The following is a 24,905-nucleotide window of genomic DNA, read 5'->3' as shown; positions in this document are numbered from 1 at the left end:
TCCGTTTCGCCTCGTCTGTATGCAGACGAATTCTACATTTCGTACTGCTGCTTGAAACACCACCGATTAAAATTTCTTACTGGGTTATTTACGGAAGCCGCCAAATAGTTAATTATTACACTTATATGACCGTGTACTTAATGGATGAAAGGCTATCGGTTTTTCTGCTGCGGCTTCGGTGCTATTTAACCGAGTGCGGCTGTTTTGCAACTGAAGAGTGGAATAATTGAAAGTTTGTCTGTTATTAAGGACTACTAAGGTTGCGATGTACAAACTATATTGTATTTTCTATGTACATACAAATTCTGAGGCAGTTGCTACCTTCACCTTACACATCTAATTACGGTTATATCTCTTATTGGTTGCTGATTTTAGGTATTTCGTCACATGCAATGATGATGGTTAACATTCACAACAATCCTCTCTACAATCCATGGTTGTTGCTGGCCGACGCGGTAGACACGAAACACGAAATTCGGCACTTGTCACTTTTGGTGTCACATCACTCGCGAATCGGTATCGATGAGGGTCCACCCCACGACGATTAGGGGGACGCGCTCATCTGTCACACTTCGGTAAATTTACTCGACCACCATTCTTCCCTTTCTCTCCAACACTACTTGTCACTCGACACACTCCAGTGCTACTCCGCACTCGACACTATCTAGTAGTAGTGCCCACTCTACACTCATCTCACTGCCTACTGCAGCACTTGACAATCGACCCCTGTCTGCTATCGACCTGGGCGTCGGATACTAGCATCTATGTTCGTGGGAAAAACGGATCCCTTACATGCTCCAGTTCTGTTGTTGCTGAGCGGCACCTCCAGGGAGCCATCCACAAGGCATGAGCTCTAGCCCCACGGCTTGCAGTTTTCGGCTGCAAAGTCGTGTGTCATGAACTTCTGTCGGCATCGTACCAGTCATCTGGAATCTTCACTGTACATTGATGATCCACTCACTGTAGTGGAGACACATCAATTCCTAAGACTGGTTTTCAATGCTTCATTGATTTGACTCCATTATCTTCATCAGCTTAAGCAGAAGTGCTGGCAGCACCTCAATGCCATCCGTTGCCTGCGCGACACCAATTGGGGTGCATATTGCTCTACGCTGCTGCAGCTCTACAGAGCTCTTGTCCAATCCTGAGTTGACTATGGCAGTGTGGTTTATGGTTTGGCAGCACCTTCAGCATTGCATTTACTCGACCTTGTGCACCACTGTGGGGTTCGATTATCAACAGGAGCTTTTAAGATGTGTCCGGTGACCAGCGTTCTGGTGGAGGCTGGTGTCCCTTCACTGCAGATCAGATGTGTGCAACTGCTTGCCAGTTACGCAGCACACATTCCCCTGAGCATCAGAATTACCGTCTCCTTTTCCCCACCTGCGGCAGTCCATCTCCTGCATTGGTGGCCCTGATCGGGGCTAACGATTTCAGTTCGTGTGCAGTCCGTTCTCTCCGAACTGAAGTCCTTCCCTTTACCACCTCTACTTGCAGTCCATTTACATACACCTCCATGGTGTACGCCTCAGCCGCAGCTTCGTCTGACTGTCACTTCCTCTGAATGCTCAATGTGTTCCAGGGCTCTGAAGTGGCTCACACCAACTGCTCAATGACTGATGATCACATGGGCAGCACAGCTTGCCAGTTGGCTGCAGTGGTTTCACTGCAGAGCTGGCAGCCATATCTCGTGCTCTTGAGTACATCTGCTCATGACCTTGCGAGTCATTTCTCCTGTGTACTGACTCATTGAGCAGACCACAAGCTGTCAACCAGTGCTACCCCCGCCACCCTCTGGTAGCATGTATTCAGGAGCCCATCTATGCCCTGGAATAGTCCCACCGTTTTGTGGTGTTTGTGTGGACCCCTGGACATGTCGGAATCCCTGGCAACGAACTTGCCAACACGACGGCCCAACAGGCGATGTGGAAACCCCTTTTGGAGATAGGCATCTCTGAAGCTGACCTGTGTTCTGTCTTACATCGCAGGGTTTTCCAGCTTTGGAAGACGGAATGGCGTAGCAGCATGCACAACAAACTGCGTGTCATTAAGGAGACTATGAATATATGGAAGGCTTCCATGCAAGCCTCTCGCAGGGAATCAGTTGTCCTCTGCTGGCTCTGCATTGGCCATACTTGGCTAATGCATGGTTGTTACCTACTCTGTCGCGACAGCACACCTCAGTGTCGCTGTGGCTCCCAAATGACAGTTGTCCACCTCTTGCTGGACTGCCCACTTTTAGCTGCTCTTCAGCAGACTTTTAACTTTCCCAGCACCCTGCCTTCGGTGTCGGGCAACAATGCCTCTACAGCAGCTTTAGTTTTACATTTTATCTGTGAGAGTGGGTTTTATATTTCTATGTAGGTTTCAGCACATATCCTTCGTCCCTCTGTGTCCTCCATCCTAGTGCTTTTAGGATGGAGGTTTTAATACGTTGCAGGGTGGCTGGCTTTCCCTTTTTATTCTCGTGGTTGGCCAGCCACTGTAATTTGCTTTCATGTTTTACACTATTCTGTTTCTAACCTCTGTTGTTTTCTTGTCCTCTTTTGTTCCTTTTAGTGTTCGTTGCCTTCCCTTCATTCTTGCGGCTTTTTCTTTCTTTCCATTTTATGTTATATGTTTTGTCCATTTTATTCTTACACTTGTGGTATTGTTTTATTAGGAACAAGGGACCAATGACCTTGTAGTTTGGTCCCATTCCCACCTGAAAACCAGCCAGCCAGTCAGCCAACCAACCGATCTGTACAACGAAGACTGTCACAAATTGAGCTCTTGGCCAACAAGGCTTTTGCCAAAACACATACACACACACACACACACACACACACACGCACACGCACGCACACACACGCACACGCACGCACACGCACACGCACACACACACACGCACTGTCTCTGGCAAAACTACAGTCTCTTGTGTGTGTGTGTGTGTGTGTGTGTGTGTGTGTGTGTGTGTGTGTGTTTTTAGTGTACCTTATGCAAAACCTGCAACATTCAGAGTACTAAGTACATTGTGTTTGGAGTCCTTTAAATGTGCAGCAGAGGTGGAGGGCTTACTGCCAGATATTGTCATGTGCTCTTTAACAGAGTTACAGATTTCCTTCCTTTTTAAACAATATAGAACTTGGAATAGTTTCTGTATTTTTGTTTATGCCTGATTTCGAAAAAGGTTCTCATTTATGTGGCACATGTCTCCGTAGCTGTAGCAATCTATTACTGTTCCTGGAATAACTCTTTCTTATGTATTCTTAAAGCAGAAGCTATTTAGTCAATAATAGTTCCTAAATATGGATGTAAAAGAACTTTATTTTTTCCCTTAATAGTCCAGCTGCAGTATCCTAGCTTATCCAATAGTCAGCTTTTAAACATGCCTGTTTGTACTTTGGAACTTCAGTGATAAAATTTTGACAGTCTTTACTTAAGTAGCTCCTGAAAACAAAGTACTGCATATTAAGAGCTAAGTATTTGTGAAATTATCTATAACATGTGTGGGCACCAAATACGAAATGACTATGAAGTGATAAGGTGAGGATGCTTATTAAAATTAGGCGACTTGTCATGAAATGACCAATTTTTGTGGTTTGTTTTTAATACATTTAGGAAACTTAAGTGGTAACCATTGTGCCCTTAATATGCGACATACAACCAAAGAACAGCAGCCTCTGAAATGTGAGAGAACTACCATTCTTCAGTCAGAAAAGAGAAGGTCTTGTGACAGTGTAAAACACAATTAGTGGATGAGGGATGCATTTTAAAGGAATTCTTTAATTTGTTAGCAGTATTAGGGGTGACAGAAAATTCAGTGCAATTGAAAAATTGTACACCTGAAAATAAATGCCTGTAGATTGGAGTTACATTATATTTGTTTGATAACCACTGTAAGATAGCACAATGTGTATTACTAACAACAAATAAATCCGACAGTGCAATGGGTGCATGTCGTATGACGTCTGCAGTATTGCACAGTTCATTGCTAGGGAAACATTGTTTTCCCAATAGCAGTTTTTCATAATTAAAGAGTATTTTGCCAGTTGTTCTGATGCACTCATTGTAGATACACTTCATGGGAAATGTCCACATGCTGCAGTGTCGAACAATTCAATAGTAAAGAGAGTAATTGCATGAATGTGGGAATGTGGATTGCCTGCAGACAAGAAGAGAACCGAGAGATGAGCCATTTTGATGCACAAGAAACTGGCAGAGGTAACAAATACAATGCTGTTCACCTTCAAATTGTTTGAGACAAGTATTTATCCAATCCAAGTGATACAGAAGGTAAGGCATCAGATAAAGAAGAATGTCTTAATGTTCTGTACATGAAGTTTATCATCCATGGAATCACAGAACCAAACAGTGTTTTAACTGATGAGATATCATCTTAGTGGATATGTGAACAGTCAAAAATGAAAAATGCACTGCATAAAAACAGGCCACACGTTCTGGCAGAGCCAAAGATTGATGTAACAATGGAGATAACATGCGTACTCTGCAAAAGGCCTCAAACATAATAAAGAGCTTGTGTATGTGTTCGTAAACAAGGCAAACGTCTGAGCGTATGATACAAACGAAGGGTGTGAGATTGTGCTTGCTCCTCCATCCCCCCTCCCTCACTCCCTCTCTCCTCCCTCCCCCCTCCCCACCCTCCCCCTCCCCACTACGTAACATCAGAGAGTAGAGAAAGAGTACCTTCGTGAACTTGCGTACTGCTGAAATTTTAAATTGGAGTTGACAGTCTCATCTTCCTGGAGATACAGTAAGGTGGTATAACGAAAATGTATGCACATTCTTTCTTTCTAAGCATTACAGTTCCAACCCTTAATTCAGGTATTACGTATTGCGTATTTATGCTTGTGACTTAATAGCAATATCTCTTATTACTTAACTATTAACTTTTTATGCACAGGTGGAAAAGTTCAAAAGTGACCACAAAAATGTAACCCATGAAAACTGCCCCAGGTGTCCAATAGCAGTGTTGACCTCAACATTGCAAGTTTGCATAGATTCAGTTATCCAAGAAGACCAGCTTAATTGAACAAATTGCTGAAAAATGTTAGAGTTAATGCAACTCATTTCATTATTCAAATTACCATGAGACTTTACAAGGTGGATTCTCAAAAAGGTGGGATATGTCTTTCTGAGCTACGTTAAAGTATGAAGGCATGCAGTGGAAGGACACTAAACTGTCTTTCCATAAGAAATTAAAAAGGAAGTATCGGTTGGTAAGGAAATGTTTTAACCTCTTTTGGAGTACCAGTGGTTGGATTGATTGGCTGTGTACTTATCAGACATCATTTAGAGGAAAGTGAAGCCTGCACTGAGCAGCAAGTTTTATGAAGGTAGAGGAATGGCATGCCTCTTAAAGACAACACTGTACATCATTAGTACAACTGATGCTGGCAACTACATAAAGTCAGTTGTGAGCTTCTACTTCATCTTGCTTACAGCCCTGACCTTTCCCCCTTTGGATTTTAATGTGTTTCTTCTGAAAAAGGTGATTTATGTGGCATAAAGTTCAGTAGAAATGAACTAGAACAGAAATAAATACAAAACTGGCTTCAAAATGGATATAAAGAAATCTTTACTGAGATTGTGAGGAGACTTGTAAGAAAATGGGCCAAGTGCATAGGTGTTGCTGGCAATTACATAGAAAATAGACAAAAATGTTAACTTATTAAATAAATTACATTTGCTGTACAACTATTTATTTAGTTATTGAATGATCCTCATTTGTCTGAATGAGGCCACAAGCCCCTTTCGTGGCACAGTAAAATCAACTGCCTTTCAATGGCTGCCTGTTCTGTCCAGTATTCCTTCTGCGTTTCAAGAGAAAAAGCAGACCTGCTGCTAATTCTTACGAAGGCAGAGTCCCTTGACAATTCAGTTCTCAGGAGCATTCCTCTGAATAAACCAGGTGTGGATCTGAAGACACAAATCACCCTGGGTTGATCTTGGAGTTCAATGATTTTTTAGTGTCGCTGTGTAAAGGAAAAAACAATGAAATGAACAAACACCTGAGAATTCTCACCTAATTTAAAACCCAATAACAAAAGTTTTAAGGTTTATAGTCACAAATGGTAGAGACTTGACTATGTATGAACATAACAAAAATACGGCCACACCTTGAGGTAGAATTATTTTAAAAGTGCTGCATGTAACTGTTGTGTGGAGGAGCAGAAAAGGAGACATATTGTAGAGAGCTGCCTACTCCATGCTTTTGATGGAGCTCTGAAAGACTTGCACAAAGTGATAGTGCTGTTATCTGCTTGTTGAATTTAAACATTGACATGTAAATCCATTGTGCATGTATATTTCAATTTACTGTTATTTGATGGTGGTTGCTGTCTTTGTGTCCTACTATAAATTCTTAATGCTCTCCTCTTTTTCTCTAGTTTGTTAGGCAGGTAACAGTCACAGACGTAGAAAGAGACGCAAAAAAAGACTTCACAGTCAAAGTGAAGTTAGTCAATGAAATTGATTTGACTTGCCTGGAACGTTACATGGAAGAGGGATATAACCTAGAGTTGCCACAAAAAGCTATTCAGATGCTGGATATTGTGATACGGAATGCACCGGCACAGCGGTAAAGTATTATTGTTATTATTGCATAATTACAGATGAAAATATTTCTGTGTGAATTACATGGCCACATTAACTGTCCAACATTTGCATTTTCTATAAACAAAAAAACCAATATTATTATGAATGCAGTTAAAAAATTGTTTATAACAACAGTAACAAAATGAAGTTTTCAGGTGAAAATACAGGTGAAAATATTTACTTCATTTTAGGGCGTACTGCCATTTATATAAAAAATGTGGTGCCACCTCACACAGGTCCTGTTTAGATACCTAAACATTTCACTGACACCATTTAGACCACAGTGATACCAAGTGTGGTGCTGTGTGGCTCACTGCACTTCCATGTGCTATTGCACATGGTGCATGTTGCTGATACCGATTGCTGTTAGTAATAGAAAAGCAGCTCTGAAATGTTGAATTCAGTGTGCATATTTGTGAAGTAGGGTAATGTACATGACTGTTTTAGTAATAGAAAAGCAGCTCTGAAATGTTGAATTCAGTGTGCATATTTGTGAAGTAGGGTAATGTACATGACTGCAAATGTTTCTTTGATTGGCATCGTTAATTTAAACACCGTGCCTTTTGTTTGTTTGATACTGTATTGCAAAATGCCTGTACTCATGTAAAGGTGCTTAAAGCTGATTGAAGTTCACGATAAAGCACTCGTATTTTGTCTCAAGTGAACTAATTCCAGAAATGTTGACAGTTATGGTAATTAAAGTGACTGTTCAGTAGAGCCTATTACTACATCTTCAGAGCAATATTGCTGTACTGTTACTGGTTACTGGGTTGTCTCGTGGAGTGTGATGTCTGGGCTGTGGAAAGTAGTAGATGGTGTACATTTTATTAGTGTAGTACAAGAAAATGATGTTAAATAATAGGATTGTGTAACACTCCTAAAACTTAAATTTTATGAATTTCTGCTACACAATGTGGTGGTGGTGGTGGTGGTGGTGGTGGTGGTGGTGGTGGTGGTTGTTCTTGTCTGTCAATTTTTCCAGTGCTTCACTATTTCAGCTCTCTCGGCCTTCAGGACCGCACTGTTCAGACTACGAGGTGAGCTTTGGTTGTAAATTTGTCAGTGACCTAGGAGAAAATAGTTCTACAGATGACAAAATTAAATTAATTCTGTGCCAGGAGTAGGTTACAGCACATGAGAAAATTAAGAAAATCAGTGGGGAGCATTGATGGAAATAAGTTTGTCTAAATGCAAGAGACTTCAGGTTTGAATTTTCCGTAGATGAAGAGTATGTAGATAGAGTACATTTAATATAGTACATCTGAAGTTTTATGTTACTCACCTCGTAAATTGTTGCTGTTTTCAGTCTTGAGACATGTTTGATGCAACTCTCCATGCTACTCTATCCTGTGCAAGCTTCATCTCCCTGTACCTACTGCAGCCTACGTCATTCTGCATCTGTTTAGTGTATTCATCTCTTGGTCTCCCTTTACGATTTTTACCCTCCACGCTGCCCTCCAATGCTAAATTTGTGATCCCTCAATGCCTCGGAACATGTCTTACCAATCGATCCCTTCACCTTGTCAAGTTGTGCCACAAACTCCTCTTCTCCCCAGTTCTGTTTAGTGCCTCCTCATTAGTTACATGATCTACCCATCTAATCTTCAGCATTCTTCTGTAGCACCACATTTCGAAACCTTCTATTCTCTTCTTGTCTAAACTATTTATCGTCCATCTTTCACTTCCATACAAGACTCCACTCCACACAAATATTTTCAGAAGCGACTTCTTGACACTTCAATCTGTACTCGATGTTAACAAATTTCTCTTCTTCAGAAACACTTTCCTTGCCATTGCCAGCCTACATTTTATATCCTCTCTACTTCGGCCATCATCAGTTATTTTGCTCCCCAAATAGCAAAACTCCTTTACTACTTTAAGTGTCTCATTTCCTAATCTAATTCCCTCAGCATCACCCGACTTAATTCGACTACATTCCATTATCCTCATTTTGCTTATGTTGATGTTCATCTTATATCTGCCTTTAAAGACACTATCCATTCCATTCAACTGCTCTTCAAAGTCCTTTGCTGTCTCTGACAGAATTACAATGTCATTGGCGAACCTCAAAGTTTTTATTTCTTCTCCATGGATTTTAACAACTACTCCGAATTTTTCTTTTGTTTCCTTTACTGCTTGCGCAATATACAGATTGAATAACACTGGGGAGAGGCTACAACCCTGTCTCACTCCTTTCCCAACCACTGCTTCCCTTTCATGTCCCTCGACTCTTATAACTGCCATCTGGTTTCTGTAAAAATTGTAAACAGCCTTTCGCTCCCAGTATTTTATCCCTGCCACCTTTAGAATTTGAAAGAGAGTATTCCAGTCAACATTGTCAAAAGCTTTCTCTAAGTCTACAAATGCTAGAAATGTAGGTTTGCCTTTCCTTAATCTTTCTTCTAAGATAAGTCTTAAGGTCAATATTGCCTCACGTGTTCCAATATTTCTACGGAATCCAAACTGATCTTCCCCGAGGTCGACTTCAACCAGTTTTTCCATTCGTCTGTAAAGAATTTGCATTAGTATTTTGCAGCTGTGACTTATTAAACTGATAGTTTGGTAATTCTTTATGATTGGAATTATTATATTCGTCTCGAAGTCTGAGGGTATTTCGCCTGTCTCATACATCTTGATCACCAGATGGTGGAGTTTTGTCAGGACTACCTCTCCCAAGGCCGTCAGCAGTTCTAATGGAATGTTGTCTACTCCCGGGGCCTTGTTTGACTCAGATCTTTCAGTGCTCTCAAACTCTTCACGCAGTATCGTATCACCCATTTCATCTTCATCTACATTCTCTTCCATTTCCATAATATTGTCCTCAAGAACATCGCTCCTGTGTAGACCATCATATACTCCTTCCACCTTTCTGCTTTCCCTTCTTTGCTTAGAACTGGGTTTCCATCTGAGCTCTTGATGTTCATACAAGTGGTTCTCTTATCTCCAAAGGTCCCTTTAATTTTCCTGTAGGCAGTATCTATCTTACCCCTAGTGAGATAATCCTCTACGTCCTTACATTTGTCCTCTAGCCATCCCTGCTTAGCCATTTTTCACTTCCTGTCGATCTCATTTTTGAGGCGTTTGTATTCCTTTTTGTCTGCTTCATTTACTGCATTCTTATATTTTCTCCTTTCATCAATTAAATTCAATATTTCTTCTGTTACCCAAGGATTTCTACTAGCCTTCGTTCTTTTACCTACTTGATCCTCTGCTGCCTTCACTACTTCATCCCTCAGAGCTACCCATTCTTCTTCTACTTTATGTCTTTCCCCCATTCCTGTCAATTGTTTCTATATGCTCTCCCTGAAACTCTGTACAACCTCTGGTTCTTTCAGTTTATCCAGGTCCCATCTCCTTAAATTCCCACCTTTTTGCAGTTTCTTCAGTTTCAATCTACAGTTCATAACCAATAGATTGTAGTCAGAGTCTACATCTGCCCCTGTAAATGTGGTACAACTTAAAATCTGGTTCCTAAATCTGTCTCATCATTATATAATCTATCTGATGCCTTCTAGTATCTCCAGGATTCTTCCGTGCATACAACCTTCTTCTATGATTCTTGAACCCGGTGTTAGCTATGATTAATTTATGCTCTGTGCAAAATTCTACCAGATGGCTTCCTCTTTCATTTCTTACCCCCAATCCATATTCACCTACTATGTTTCCTTCTCTCCCTTTTCCTACTCTTGAATTCCAGTCACCCATGACTATTAAATTTTCATCTCCCTTCACTACCTGAATAATTTCTTTTATCTCATCATACATTTCATCAATTTCTTCATCATCAGCAGAGCTAGTTGGCATATAAACTTGTACTACTGTAGTAGGCATGGGCTTCATGTCTATCTTGGCCACAATAATGCGTTCACTATGCACTCCTATTTTCCTATTCATTATTAAACCTCCTCTTGCATTACCCCTATTTGATTTTGTATTTATAACTCTGTATTCACCTAACAAGAAGTCTTGTTCCTCCCGCCACCAGACTTCACTAATTCCCACTACATCTAACTTTAACCTATCCATTTACCTTTTTAAATTTTCTAACCTACCTGCCCGATTAAGTGATCTGACATTCCATGCTCCGATCCGTAGAATGCCAGATTTCTTTCTCCTGATAACGATGTCCTCTTGAGTAGTCCCCACCTGGAGATCTGAATGGGGGCCTAGTTTACCTCCGGAATATTTTACCCAAGAGGGCGCCATCATCATTTAACCATTCAGTAAATCTGCATCCCCTTGGTAAAAATTACGGCTGTAGTTTTCCCTTGCTTTCAGCCATTCGCAGTACCAGCAGCGCAATGCCATTTTGGTTAGTGTTAAAGGACCAGATCAGTCAATCATCCAGACTGTTGCCCCTGCAACTACTCAAAAGGCTGCTGCCCCTCTTCAGGAACCACACGTTTGTCTCATAAATTAATGTTTAAAAATGAGTATTACCTAAATGTGTGACAACACTGGCTAAACAATTAACCATCTTTTTTCTGTGTAGTGCAGATATCAGGGTGTTGCGCAATATGAAAAACAAGACCACACCATAACACCACTGCCTCCAAATTTTACTGTTGACACTGCACACACTGGCAGATGACGTTCACCGGGCATTCGCTATACCCACACCCTACCATCGGATCGCCACATTATGTACCATGATTCGTCACGCCACACAATGTTTTTCCACTGTTCAGTTGTCGAATGTTACTGTTCCTCATACCAAGCGAGGCGTTTTTTTTTTTTTGGGATTTACCGGCATGATGCATGGTTTTAGAGCAATCGCTCGACATTGAAATCAAAGTTTTTTCACCATCCGCCTGTCATAGTACTTGCAGTGGATCCTGATGCAGCTTGGAATTTGTGTGTGATGGTCTGGATAGAAGTCTGCCTATTAAACTTTACGACCCTCTTCAACAGTCGGCGGTCTCTGTCAGTCAGTAGAGAGGTCAGTCTGTACACATTTGTGCTGTACATGTTCCTTCACGTTTCCACTTCACTATCACATTGTAAACAGTGGACCTAGGGATGTTTAGGAGTGTGGAAATCTCTCGTACAGACATATGACCCAAGTGACACCCAGTCACCTGACCACATTCGAAGTTTGTGAGTTCCCGCAGAGGGCCCACTCTGCTCTCTCATGATGTCTAATGACTACTAAGGTTGCTGATATGAAATACCTGGCAACGGCTGGCAGCACAGCGCACTAATATGAAAAACTTATATTTCTGTGGTGTCCAGATACTTTTGATCACATAGTGTATATATGACCCTGTATTCACCTGACCAGAAGTCTTGTTCCTCCTGGCACTGAATTTCACTAACTCTCACTGTATCTAACTTAAACCTATCCATTTCCCTTTTAAAATTTTACCTGTCTGATTAGGGGATCCGATATTCCATGCCCCCAATCCGTATAATGCTGGTTTTCTTTCCCCTGATGATGACAGCCTCTCGAGTAGTCCACACCAGGAGATCCTAATGGGCTATTATTTCATCTCCGGATCATTTTACCCAAGAAGTTGCCGTAGTCGTTTAACCATGGATTAGAAGTGCATTCCATCAGCAGAAATTATGTCTGTTGTTTCCCCTAGTTTTCTGCTGTTCACAGTACCTGCTCAGCAAGGCTGTTTTGGTTGATGTTAAAAGGGCAAATCAGTCAAACATTAAGACTGTTGCCCACGCAAATATTGAAAAGAATGCTGCCCCCTCTTCAGGAACCACATGTTTCTCTGGCCTCTAAACAGGTAACTCCGTCGTGGTTGCATTACGGTACGGCTATCTGTATATGTGAGGCACACAAATCTCCCCAACATCGACAAGGTCCACCGTTCTTTGGGGAGAGGGGGTTGTAAATATTATTATGGCGGAATGTCTTCTATGATGGGAAACAAGCAGTTAAGACGGCAACAGGGTAAAGACGTCCATTTGAGATAACTTGTAAAGGGTACTAGTAAAGAACTGAGGTAATCTGCAAATCACATTTAAGTGCCTGGCAGAGGGTTCATCGAACCACCTTCACATTTCTCTATTATTCCAATCTTGTGTAGCGTGTGGAAAGAACGAACACCTATATCTTTCCGTATGAACTCTGACTTCCCTTATTTTATCGTGGTCGGTGTCAACAAAATATTTTCGCATTCAGAGGAGAAAGTTGGTGTTTGGAATTTCGTGAGAAGATCCCATTGCAAAGAAAACACCTTTCTTTTAATGATGTCCATCCCAAATCCTGTATCATTTCTCTGACACTCTCTCCAGTATTTCGTGATAATACAAAAAGTGCTGCCATTCTTTGAAGGATACTCTTAGCAGTGCCAGTTGCGTTCACAGTTTGAGCGGTGCGGTCTATTGCCCGGCGAATTGAAGCGAATGCCATGAAGTGTTTCCTTCAGTGTAGAAATAGAGTTGAACTCATTAGGGCTCAAGCCAGAGGAGAGCAGTAGGTGGTAGAGCATTTAGCAGCCCCATCAGTCAAACAAATCAGTAACAGCTTGCACTGTATGTGCCCGAGTATTGTCCTGCAAAATGATGGTCAGGTCCTGCAGAAAGTGTCATCATTTCTGTCTCTATGCAGTTCATTTTTGGAACAAAACCTACGACCAGCTTAGAGACAGAATTGATGACACGTTCTGCAGGACCTGACCATCATTTTGCACGTACAGTACAAGTTGTTTCTGATTTGTTTGACTGATGGGGCTGCTAAGTGCTATACTCTACATCTACATCTACATCCATAGTCCGCAAGCCACCTGACGGTGTGTGGTGGAGGGTACCCTGAGTACCTCTATCGGTTCTCCCTTCTATTCCAGTCTCGTATTGTACGTGGAAAGAAGGATTGTCGGTATGCTTCTGTGTGGGCTCTAATCTCTCTGATTTTATCCTCATGGTCTCTTCGCGAGATATACGTAGCAGGGAGCAATATACTGCTTGACTCTTCGGTGAGGGTATGTTCTTGGAGCTTTAACAAAAGCCCGTACCGAGCTACTGAGCGTCTCTCCTGCAGAGTCTTCCACTGGAGTTTATCTATCATCTCCGTAACGCTTTAGCGATTACTAAATGATCCTGTAACGAAGCGCGCTGCTCTCCGTTGGATATTCTCTATCTCTTCTATCAACCCTATCTGGTGCGGATCCCACACTGCTGAGCAGTATTCAAGCAGCGGGCGAACAAGCGTACTGTAACCTACTTCCTTTGTTTTCGGATTGCATTTCCTTAGGATTCTTCCAATGAATCTCAGTCTGCCATCTGCTTTACCGACGATCAACTTTATATGATCATTCCATTTTAAATCACTCCTAATGCGTACTCCCAGATAATTTATGGAATTAACTGCTTCCAGTTGCTGATCTGCTATTTTGTAGCTAAATGATAAGGGATCTATCTTTCTATGTATTCGCAGCACATTACACTTGTCTACATTAAGATTCAATTGCCATTCCGTGCACCATGCGTCAATTCGCTGCAGATCCTCCTGCATTTCAGTACAATTTTCCATTGTTGCAACCTCTCGATACACCACAGCATCATCTGCAAAAAGCCTCAGTGAACTTCCGATGTCATCCACCAGGTCATTTATGTATACTGTGAATAGCAACGGTCCTATGACACTCCCCTGCGGCACACCTGAAATCACTCTTACTTCGGAAGACTTCTCTCCATTGAGAATAACATGCTGTGTTCTGTTATCTAGGAACTCCTCAATCCAATCACACAATTGATCTGATAGTCCGTATGCTCTTGCTTTGTTCATTAAACGACTGTGGGGAACTGTGTCAAACGCCTTGCGGAAGTCAAGAAACACGGCATCTACCTGTGAACCCGTGTCTGAGGCCCTCTTGAGTCTCATGGACAATAACGCGAGCTGGGTTTCACACGATCGTCTTTTTCGAAACCCATGCTGATTCCTACAGAGTAGATTTCTAGTCTCCAGAAAAGACATTATACTCGAACATAATACGTGTTCCAAAATTCTACAACTGATCGACGTTAGAGATATAGGTCTATAGTTCTGCACATCTGTTCGACGTCCCTTCTTGAAAACGGGGATGACCTGTGCCCTTTTCCAGTCCTTTGGAATGCTTCGCTCTTCTAGAGACCTACGGTACACTGCTGCAAGAAGGGGAGCAAGTTCCTTCGCGTTCTCTGTGTAAAATCGAACTGGTATCCCATCAGGACCAGCGGCCTTTCCTCTTTTGAGCGATTTTAATTGTTTCTCTATCCCTCTGTCGTCTATTTAGATATCTACCATTTTGTCAACTGTGCGACAATCTAGGGAAGGAAGCACAGTGCAGTCTTCCTCTGTGAAACAGCTTTGGAAGAAGACATTTAGTATTTCGGCCTTTAGTCTGTCATCCTCTGTTTCAGTAGCATTTTGGTCACAGAGTGTCTGGACATTTTGTTTTGATCCACCTACCGCTTTGACATAGGACCAAAATTTCTTAGGATTTTCTGCCAAGTCAGTACATAGAACTTTACTTTCAAATTCATTGAAAGCCTCTCGCATAGCCCTCCTCACACTACATTTCGCTTCGCGTAATTTTTGTTTGTCTGCAAGGCTTTGGCTATGTTGAAGTTTGCTGTGAAGTTCCCTTTGCTTCCGCAGCAGTTTCCTAATTCGGTTGTTGTACCACGGTGGCTCTTTTCCATCTCTTACGATCTTGCTTGGCACATACTCATCTAACGCATATTGTACGATGGTTTTGAACTTTGTCCACTGATCCTCAACACTATCTGTACTTGAGACAAAACTTTTGTGTTGAGCCATCAAGTACTCTGAAATCTGCTTTTTGTCACTTTTGCTAAACAGAAAAATCTTCCTACCTTTTTTAATATTTCTATTTATGGCTGAAATCATCGATGCAGTAACCGCTTTATGATCGCTGATTCCATGTTCTGCATTAACTGATTCAAATAGTTCGGGTCTGTTTGTCACCAGAAGGTCTAATATGTTTTCGCCACGAGTCGGTTCTCTGTTTAACTGCTCAAGGTAGTTTTCAGATAAAGCACTTAAAAATATTTCACTGGATTCTTTGTCCCTGCCACCCATTATGAACGTTTGAGTCTCCCAGTCTACATCCGGCAAATTAAAATCTCCACCCAGAACTATAACATGGTGGGGAAATCTACTCGAAATATTTTCCAAATTATTCTTCAGGTGCTGAGCCACAACAGCTGCTGAGCCTGGGGGCCTATAGAGACATCCAATTACAATGTCTGAGCCTGCTTTAACCGTGACCTTCACCCAAATCATTTCACAATTTGAATCTCCGTCAATTTCCTTCGATAGTATTGCACTTCTTATCTCCGACTTCGTTGAACTTTTGTGGGTGGTTCCTCCCCTGGAAAGCACCTCACAGAAGACCGTCTCTTCGTTTCAGGGTCATAATGGTAGACCCACGTTTCATCACCTGTGACGATATAGTAAGTGTCTTGCGACTTCCGTCCATTGACTTTTTCGAGCATGAAACGACACCAGTCCACTCTAGTCTCCTTTTGGCCTTCTGTAAGGGAATGTGGCACCCAAAGGGCACATCTCTTAGTAAGGCCTAAGTGACTATGAACGATGGTCTGTGCTGCTGTTGATCCAATATTTAGGGTCCCTTCAATGTCGCAAAATGTAAGATGGGGATCTTCTTTGATCATTTTCCTCACAGCATCAATGTTTTCAGGAGTCACAGCTGTTGCTGGCCAACCGGGACGAGGTTCATCTTCAATTGACTGCCGACCCCTCGAAAACTTGCGAAACCAATTTCCAACTGTGACCCTAGAAGGGGAAGCTTTGCCAAAAACACGCAGCAAAGAAGAATGGCATTCTTCGGCACTTAAACCCTTTTTATAATCGTTAAAAATCTTGGCGCAAAAGTCGCGGCGCGACAGCTCCATCCTGCACTGTCTCTGACTCAGCACAGCCTGTGCTTTCTTACCACGCTGTGGGGGGATCACCGCTAGCCATGGGCTGCGCGCACACATCCCAAGCTCGAAAAACATCACTCTTTCGAATGAAAACAACCCCATTGTCCTCCGCCTTACAGTTTACGGGCTGCTAAAAACTTTCAGCATAGCCCTTGTATACTGTATATGCTAAAGACATGTGTCTCTCTCTCTGACCTGTACCTGACTAAGGCCAGTAGGCTTCTAACTTCAGGTAAATTGGTGCCAGGTATAGCTCTCATAGCAAACTTCGCTTCACGGGAAATAATATAGAGTCCTTTGGCCTACAGGTTACTTCCAATTGCATTATGATTATAAAGTCTTCAGACAATTAATGTTTGCTAACAAACCTTGTGCCAGCTTCTGTTGCTTCAGTATGGTCACCTACATAACTGACCTATCATAGACTATTCTTCAGTATTAATTTGGTATGGAGTGTATACATATCATTAAATTATATTCTTTGATTGTGGAATCCATATTTAGAGGCTATCTGGTTATGGCCCAAAAACATTTGGCTGCAAGATGCTTGCTCCTTTCAGTCACTGCTACCTCATTTGCTTGCAGTCACTACTCAGACACTGGGGACTTCAGAAATATCGTCCAAAGAAACTAGTAGCAGTAGCTTTGGTAACATAAGATTATCCTTCGGTTAATTACCCTGAATAACTATGAACATAATTGCTGTGAGGAACACTTGATACATCATACATGGTGTCATTTGCGAAGTAATTGATATCCTCACAAACTGACAGCTCATACAGTCAAAATTTAAAAACAGATACATGGTCAGTCAGTGTGGCTCTTGAGAGATTCATCGAGTATCTCGGAGAGCCAAAACCTTCCTACAGAATTATAGCAGGGTAATGATGTTCTCTGATCGATCTGCACTTTCTCCTCAGTTTTTCAGCATCAAAGTGCAGTATTAGTCATTTATTGTTAGTGGTTTGTGTCTTCCATTACCGTTTACACATTGTCACCCACCATGAGAATTTTTCTTTCACCGCATCTCTCTGTCTTTTATTGAATTTTTCTCTCTATCATCAGTTCATCAATATCTGTCTGTGTGTGTGTGTGTGTGTGTGTGTGTGTGTGTGTGTGTGTGTAAAAGCATACACTATGTATGTATGTATGTATGTATGTATGAATGTATTTATGTATGTTCGCGATCTCATCCCAAACCCTTTTATTGATGTCAGCCAATTTTGCCAAACAAACAGCAAATCTCACACATATCAGCACTGTTATTGGCTCACTACTGTGACTGCACAAGTTACAGCCCTCATTGAGGATGACCCCTCACTCGTGGTTGATTGGTAAATTGTTTCAAGCTGTGGCAGACAGCGAAAGACTTTATGGTTGGCAAATCAGAAAACCTCCGCAGTTCATACGATGAACAGGTTCTAGGCACTATCTGTGGCTGACAAAGATCCTGGGGCAGATGAAGGCACTCTCCTTCCAGAAGACGACTCACGGCTTGCCAAATTTGGACATTCACAGAGCGTGAGAATACTGATGGTTGAGAGCTCCAATCTCAGGCAGGTGATATGGCGCTTCAGTGATATGGCTGCTAAGGAGGGAAAGAAATTCAGTGTGCACTATATGTGTACACTGGAGGATTCATTCCGGATGTGGAACCAGTGCTTCCAGATACCATGAAGAGCGCAGGATCCAGCCAATTGTAGGTGGTGGCTTATGTCTGTATTAACAATTTATATATCTTAGAATCACAATATTCTCTCTAGTTATAGGAAGCTAGCTGAAGTGGTAAAAACTGCCAGTATTGCGTGCACAATGAACACAGAGCACATCATCTGTAGCATTGTCAACAGGACTGATGACACAGCAATGATTTGTGCAGTTGAAACGGAGGAACAGCTGGAAAGCACTCCTATATACTGAAATTGCAAGTAAGCCTCAAATAAAAAATAATTTTTTCATAGCTCGACATAGAACTTTGAAACCAAACAGGAGACCAACTGTGGATCTTCAGTAAAGAACCAGGTGGAAGGTCTGAATCGGAGGCGTAGACAGTTCTGTGACCGTATAGGCTGCAGATTTCTCAACTTCCACGTTAGGGTGGTTAGTTTTTGGGTTCCACTTAATAGGTCAAGTGTGCAGTACACACAAGAGGGGGTACGTGGATAATGGGGGCTGTGTAATGGACTGGATAGTTTTTAGGTTTTAGGGTATCAGAAAAGTACAGGATTAGGTTCAGTCTCAAAAGTTGCAGAGCTTCAGTCTCAAAGGCTGCAGATAGAACTCAGGAAGAGGGTAGATATAGCAACAATCAGTATTATCCATCTCAGTTGAGACCAACTGTGAATGTTTGGTATGTGTTCTAATTTTAGCCGTAGTATTGTATTAGGGCATATTGTATAACATATAAAAGTCATGTATATATTTCCCTGGATGATTGTTTAGAACGTAAACCACTAGGAATAAATGTGTGAAATTCAATAAAGTAAAGTTGTCATGCACTTCTTGAAATCAGTGTTGCACTTGTAAATTGCCACAGGTATGTAGTGAAAGAACCTGAAAGCTGCCTAAAATCAAACCAAAGACTGCGTGTTACTGGCAGAACATTTAGAAAATGCAACAGGTCTGCTAAAGAAACTGCATATGCTAGCTTTGTTCATTCCTTGCTAGAGTATTGCTGTGTGATATGGGATCTGTAACAGATGGGACTGGTAGGAGAAAAAGTCCAATAAAGGGCATCTCGTCCTTTCTTCTCGCAAGGTAGGATGGAGTGTGTCGTGCACATCATACATGAATTGGGTGGCAGTTATTAAAACAAAGGTACTCTTCACTGTGGTGAGACTTTTCACAAAATTTCAATCCCAGCTTTCTCCTCTAATGTAAAAATATTTTGTCAGCAACCTATATAGGTAGAAATGATTATCATAATAAAATAAGAGAAGTCAGAGCTCATACAGAAATAGTATAGTATTCATTTTTCCACGCACTCTTAGTGTGGAGCAGTAGAGAAATATGCTAGGGTGGTTTGAAGAACCTTCTGCCAGGCACTGAAGTAAAATTCCTGAGTATTTAAATATTGACAAAATTATTTAATTGGATAAATATAGAAAAATCTACTCACCAAGCGGCGGCGGAACACTTACATAAGACGGTTGTAACTGGCAAGCTCCTCCTTCAGGCAGAAGGGTTGAAGGGGAAGGGAAAAGGACTGAAGAGTCTAGGAAAGGGGGCAGATTTTTTTAAGTATGTTGATTTCATTAAATTCTGTCACAAATGATTGCAAATAAAGATTATCATGGCAATAATCACAGTTTCTCTCTCCATCTTGGTTGCACATTGTGTGAATTTTGTTTGTGTATAGACCCACAACCATAGAATGTTTTCTTTTTCCCCATTCTTTATGTGCCCATGCCCCTTTCTTAGTTTCATTCTCCAATTTCTCCAGCATTTCTATTTGTTCTAAGTGTTCCAGTGATGACACTTTTCCCCCTTCTCTCCCCAAAAGTATTTTTTGTACTTGGAATGGTTATGTGCTAGATAATACTTCAATAAGATGCCATACCCTAATTATTACACACATGTTAGGTGGCAATGACAGAGTAACTTGCTAAAAGTAACACATTTCCTCTGGAAAGAACTGTCACTGTAGCATTAAGTGCAAAATACAGTGGGAGAACTATAATTGGTTGAAGTGACCATGCGCCAAATATGGTAAATTTTTTGGGGTCACCTTGAGCAGCCCAGGTAGCAAGGGTCAGCTTCTGCAGTTGGTTTCTCCAATGTAGCCATTGTAAATCTGTCAGCAGACCAGAAAGAGCCATGGGATTGGATGCCAAGTATCTGCTCATGATGCCATTGCACATTTGTCTCTGTGAGAGGGAAAGTCAAAACATTCACATTTGAAAGTAGAACAGTGGCTGCAGGTTGAGAGAGTATTTAAAATTTCGCTCAAAATCCATGATAAGGGAAAGTAGGTGAACTCACATGGGCCTAGATTTCATTGACTGTGCATCTGCTTAGAGGGTGGCTGGATGAAATATTTTTCAGAAAGTTCCAGATGTATACAGTGGTGTGTCCACCTTACTAACCAAATATAGACCTGAACAATACTACTTTCTTCTGGGCTCCAAATTGAAATGGTCCATTCATGGGCACATTGATTGGTTCAGAGATCTTTCTTAGACTCAAGTTCTGATCGTGGCCTTGTTTTTGGTGTTAGGCAATTTAATAGGTGTGTTGTATGTGTAAATAAAATGTGTAAAAAAAAAAAATTCTTTTCAGGTTTATACAGGTTGGCCGCTCATTTTTCACACAGCCAGAAGAACCTATTCCGCTAGGAAATGGAATGCATATGTGGCTGGGATTTTATCAGAGTGTAATTCTTGGTTGGAAACCATTTCTGAATGTTGACGGTACGTATTTACTGATGTAACTCAGTTTTCAGCTCTGTGCTGCTGTCATGTTGTAAGACAGTAACAAAGTAATTGGTGTGAAACCAAGACTCATTTTGGTGATGTACAGACAGTTGTGAAAGATTAGATTAGATTAGATTAGATTAATACTTGTTCCATAGATCATGAATACGACACTTCGTAATGATGTGGAACGTGTCAAGTTAATGAAAGATTTATGTACAAGATATTACATTACACAAAATATTGCATGACACTAATGCTTAAGTTAGTTTTTTTCCCTCCCTTAATTTATATCTAAAAATTCTGCCAATGAGTAGAAGGAGTTGTCATCTAGAAATTCTTTTAATTTATTTTTAAATGTTGGTTGACTATCTGTCAGGCTTTTGATGCTGTTTGGTAGGTGACCAAAGACTTTTGTGGCAGCATAATTTACCCCCTTCTGTGCCAAAGTCAGATTTAACCCTGCATAGTGAAGATCATCCTTTCTCCTGGTGTTGTAGCTATGCACACTGCTATTACTTTTGAACTGGGCTGGATTATTAACAACAAATTTCATAAGTGAATATATATATACTGTGAGGTTACTGTGAGGATCCCTAGATCCTTAAATAGCCGTCTGCAAGATGACCGTGGGTGGGCTCCAGCAATTATTCTGATTACACGTTTTTGAGCAATGAATACTTTCCTACTCAACGATGAATTACCCCAGAATATGATACCATACGAAAGCAGTGAATGAAAGTAGGCATAGTAAGCTAATTTACTGAGATTCTTATCACCAAAATTTGCAATAACCCTAATAGCATACGTAGCCGAACTCAGATGTTTCAGCAGACCATCAATGTGTTGCTTCCAGTTTAACCTCTCATCAATGGACACACCTAAAAATTTTGAAAATTCTACCTTAGCTACAGACTTCTGTGCAAAGTCTATATTTATTACTGGAATTGTGCCATTTACTGTACGGAACTGTATATACTGTGTTGTATCAAAATTTAAAGAGAGTCCGTTTGCTGAGAACCACTTAATAATTTTGTGAAAAACATCATTTACAATTACATCACTTAGTTCTTGGTTTTTGGATGTTATTACTATACTTGTATCATCAGCAAAAAGAACTAACTTTGCATCTTCATCAATATGGAATGGTAAGTCATTAATGTATATCAAGAACAGTAAAGGACCTAAGACCGAACCCTGTGGAACCCCGTGCTTGATAGCCCCCCAGTTTGAGGAATCAGCTGTTGTATTAACATTACATGAACCACTTATTTAAACTTCCTGCATTCTTCCAGTTAAGTATGAATTAAACCATTTGTGCACTGCCCCCCTCAAACCATAATGATTTAGCTTATCTAAAAGAATTCCATGATTTACACAATCAAAGGCCTTTGAGAGATCACAAAAAATACCAATGGGTGATGTCCGGTTATTCAGAGCATTTAATATTTGATCAGTGAAATCGTATATAGCATTTTCTGTTGAAAAGCGTTTCTGAAAACCAAACTGACATTTTGTTAGTACTTTATTTTTACATATATGGGAGGCTACTCTTGAATACATTACTTTCTCAAAAATTCTTGATAGAGCTGTCAGAAGAGAGATTGGGCGATAGTTGTTGACATCCGACGTATCCCCCTTTTTATGCAATGGTTTTACAATGGCATATTTCAGTCTATCAGGGAAAACACCCTGCTCCAAAGAGGTATTACATACGTGGCAGATTCCTACATATCTGTGAGGAACCAGCTAGAATTTCTCTCTCTCTCTCTCTCTCTCTCTCTCTCTCTCTCTCTCTCTCTCTCTCTCTCTCTCTCTCTCTCGTGTGTGTGTGTGTGTGTGTGTGTGTGTGTGTGTGTGTGTGTGTGTGTGTGTGTGTGTGTGAGGTCTTATGTTGTGCCCATCCGCGACCTGCCATCCTGCTATATGGTGAGTAGCAACTGTCCTCTTCATATTATCATCATTATTCCATCCTCCATACTCCTATATTTATACCAGAAATGTACCAAATGGCTTTCAGGTGTGAATCAAGAGAAATTTTTATGGATAGTACCTGAAACAGAAGCTTAATTGATGTAGGTCAATGAACCAATGATTCGTTATCTGTAAGTCGCCTATTCATGGAAAGTTGTGTATGTGAAAAACTTTTTTTGTCTCTGCCACATTAGCTGTGGAATCTTACTGCTCTGGTATCCATTTAGAAATGTCTGTGTCAAATATGCGATTGAATGTTTACTCGACTAGCCTCCTGCCATTTGATAAACTGCAGGTATCTGTAGGACAGGTGCTGCCTCAAGATGGAGGAGATGCCATATGGCATCTGCTATGAGTACATTTACTCTTTTGGGCTTACTGAGACCTGGGGGATTGTAGATATGATCATGTCTCCTACTGTTTAAAACTAGCTGAAAGAGATGGTGCCACAGAGAGGAGAAATGCAGTAGAAGTTTATGTACTGTGTGAACATTCATTTTGATGATATATCTGAATGGATTTTTAAAAAATATGACAAAATGCGTTAAACTACATCACCCTAGCAGACTGTGTGTGTGTGTGTGTGTGTGTGTGTGTGTGTGTGTGTGTGTGTGTGTGTGTGTGTGTGTGTGTGTGTTTTGGGGGGGGGGGGGGGCTATGTTAATGCCACTTGGATTTAGTACATTCACTCAGGAAATGAAAAGTAAGAAATGTCAGTCTCTGAAATGAAATGAACCCACTTACATATGCAATTATGAGCCCTTTCACTGAGCCATTTGCCTATTGGAAAATTATGGAAAACAGAATTGTTGTGGTAAATAAATACTAAAGTCTGTTAATAAATACTAAAGTCTGTTAATAAATACGGAAGTCTGTTAATAAATACGGAAGTCTGTTAATAAATACGGAAGTCTGTTAATAAATACGGAAGTCTGTTAATAAATACGTAAGTCTGTTAATAAATACGTAAGTCTGTTAATAAATACGTAAGTCTGTTAATAAATACGTAAGTCTGTTAATAAATACGTAAGTCTGTTAATAAATACGTAAGTCTGTTAATAAATACGTAAGTCTGTTAATAAATACGTAAGTCTGTTAATAAATACGTAAGTCTGTTAATAAATACGTAAGTCTGTTAATAAATACGTAAGTCTGTTAATAAATACGTAAGTCTGTTAATAAATACGTAAGTCTGTTAATAAATACGTAAGTCTGTTAATAAATACGTAAGTCTGTTAATAAATACGTAAGTCTGTTAATAAATACGTAAGTCTGTTAATAAATACGTAAGTCTGTTAATAAATACGTAAGTCTGTTAATAAATACGTAAGTCTGTTAATAAATACGTAAGTCTGTTAATAAATACGTAAGTCTGTTAATAAATACGTAAGTCTGTTAATAAATACGTAAGTCTGTTAATAAATACGTAAGTCTGTTAATAAATACGTAAGTCTGTTAATAAATACGTAAGTCTGTTAATAAATACGTAAGTCTGTTAATAAATACGTAAGTCTGTTAATAAATACGTAAGTCTGTTAATAAATACGTAAGTCTGTTAATAAAAACGTAAGTCTGTTAATAAAAACGTAAGTCTGTTAATAGTACAATCAGAATCTCTTACGGGCTCTAGCTGTTTGTTGCTCTCTCTCCATCTGTATCTGTAGGTAGAGGCCGGAAACAGTGATGTCGAAAATTTGATGTGGTAAAGTTCTTTCGCTTCGTCACATCGTGGCGCAGACCCCATCACCAGCACAGATGAATGTGTTGCCTGTATAACGCAATCAGCATGTTGACTCTAGTGGAGATCTGCTAAGTCGCCTTTAATGGAGTGAAAAGATGACACACTCCTAGGATGCTCAGCAGAAGTGATTTTGGAATGGTGAGAAATTGTTGACTGTAGGAAGTGAAGAAGGGTGCAAGCACTTGAGGATTCCATGTAAGAACAGTTAATTTATCTGTGGAGTTGTCTTACAGTGACTGTACATCTGTGTGATTCAATGAGTACACTTTATTACTCTG

General features: G+C 40.6%; 1 protein-coding gene across 3 annotated transcripts in view; it reads left to right on the top strand.

The window, feature by feature from the left end:
- The window catches only part of LOC126284212 (protein argonaute-2-like), a 210,182-nt gene that overhangs the window by 96,148 nt on the left and 89,129 nt on the right, over nt 1-24,905 (top strand). For all 3 annotated transcript variants that reach the window (XM_049982981.1, XM_049982980.1, XM_049982979.1), the window contains exons 8-9: nt 6,390-6,580; nt 20,779-20,909. In XM_049982981.1, the coding sequence (XP_049838938.1) occupies nt 6,390-6,580; nt 20,779-20,909 (322 nt within the window). The remainder of the gene's footprint in view (nt 1-6,389; nt 6,581-20,778; nt 20,910-24,905) is intronic.

Source organism: Schistocerca gregaria, chromosome 8 (genome assembly GCF_023897955.1).
Source record: "Schistocerca gregaria isolate iqSchGreg1 chromosome 8, iqSchGreg1.2, whole genome shotgun sequence".
Lineage (NCBI taxonomy): Eukaryota > Metazoa > Arthropoda > Insecta > Orthoptera > Acrididae > Schistocerca > Schistocerca gregaria.
This window is presented reverse-complemented; position numbering and strand designations above follow the sequence as displayed.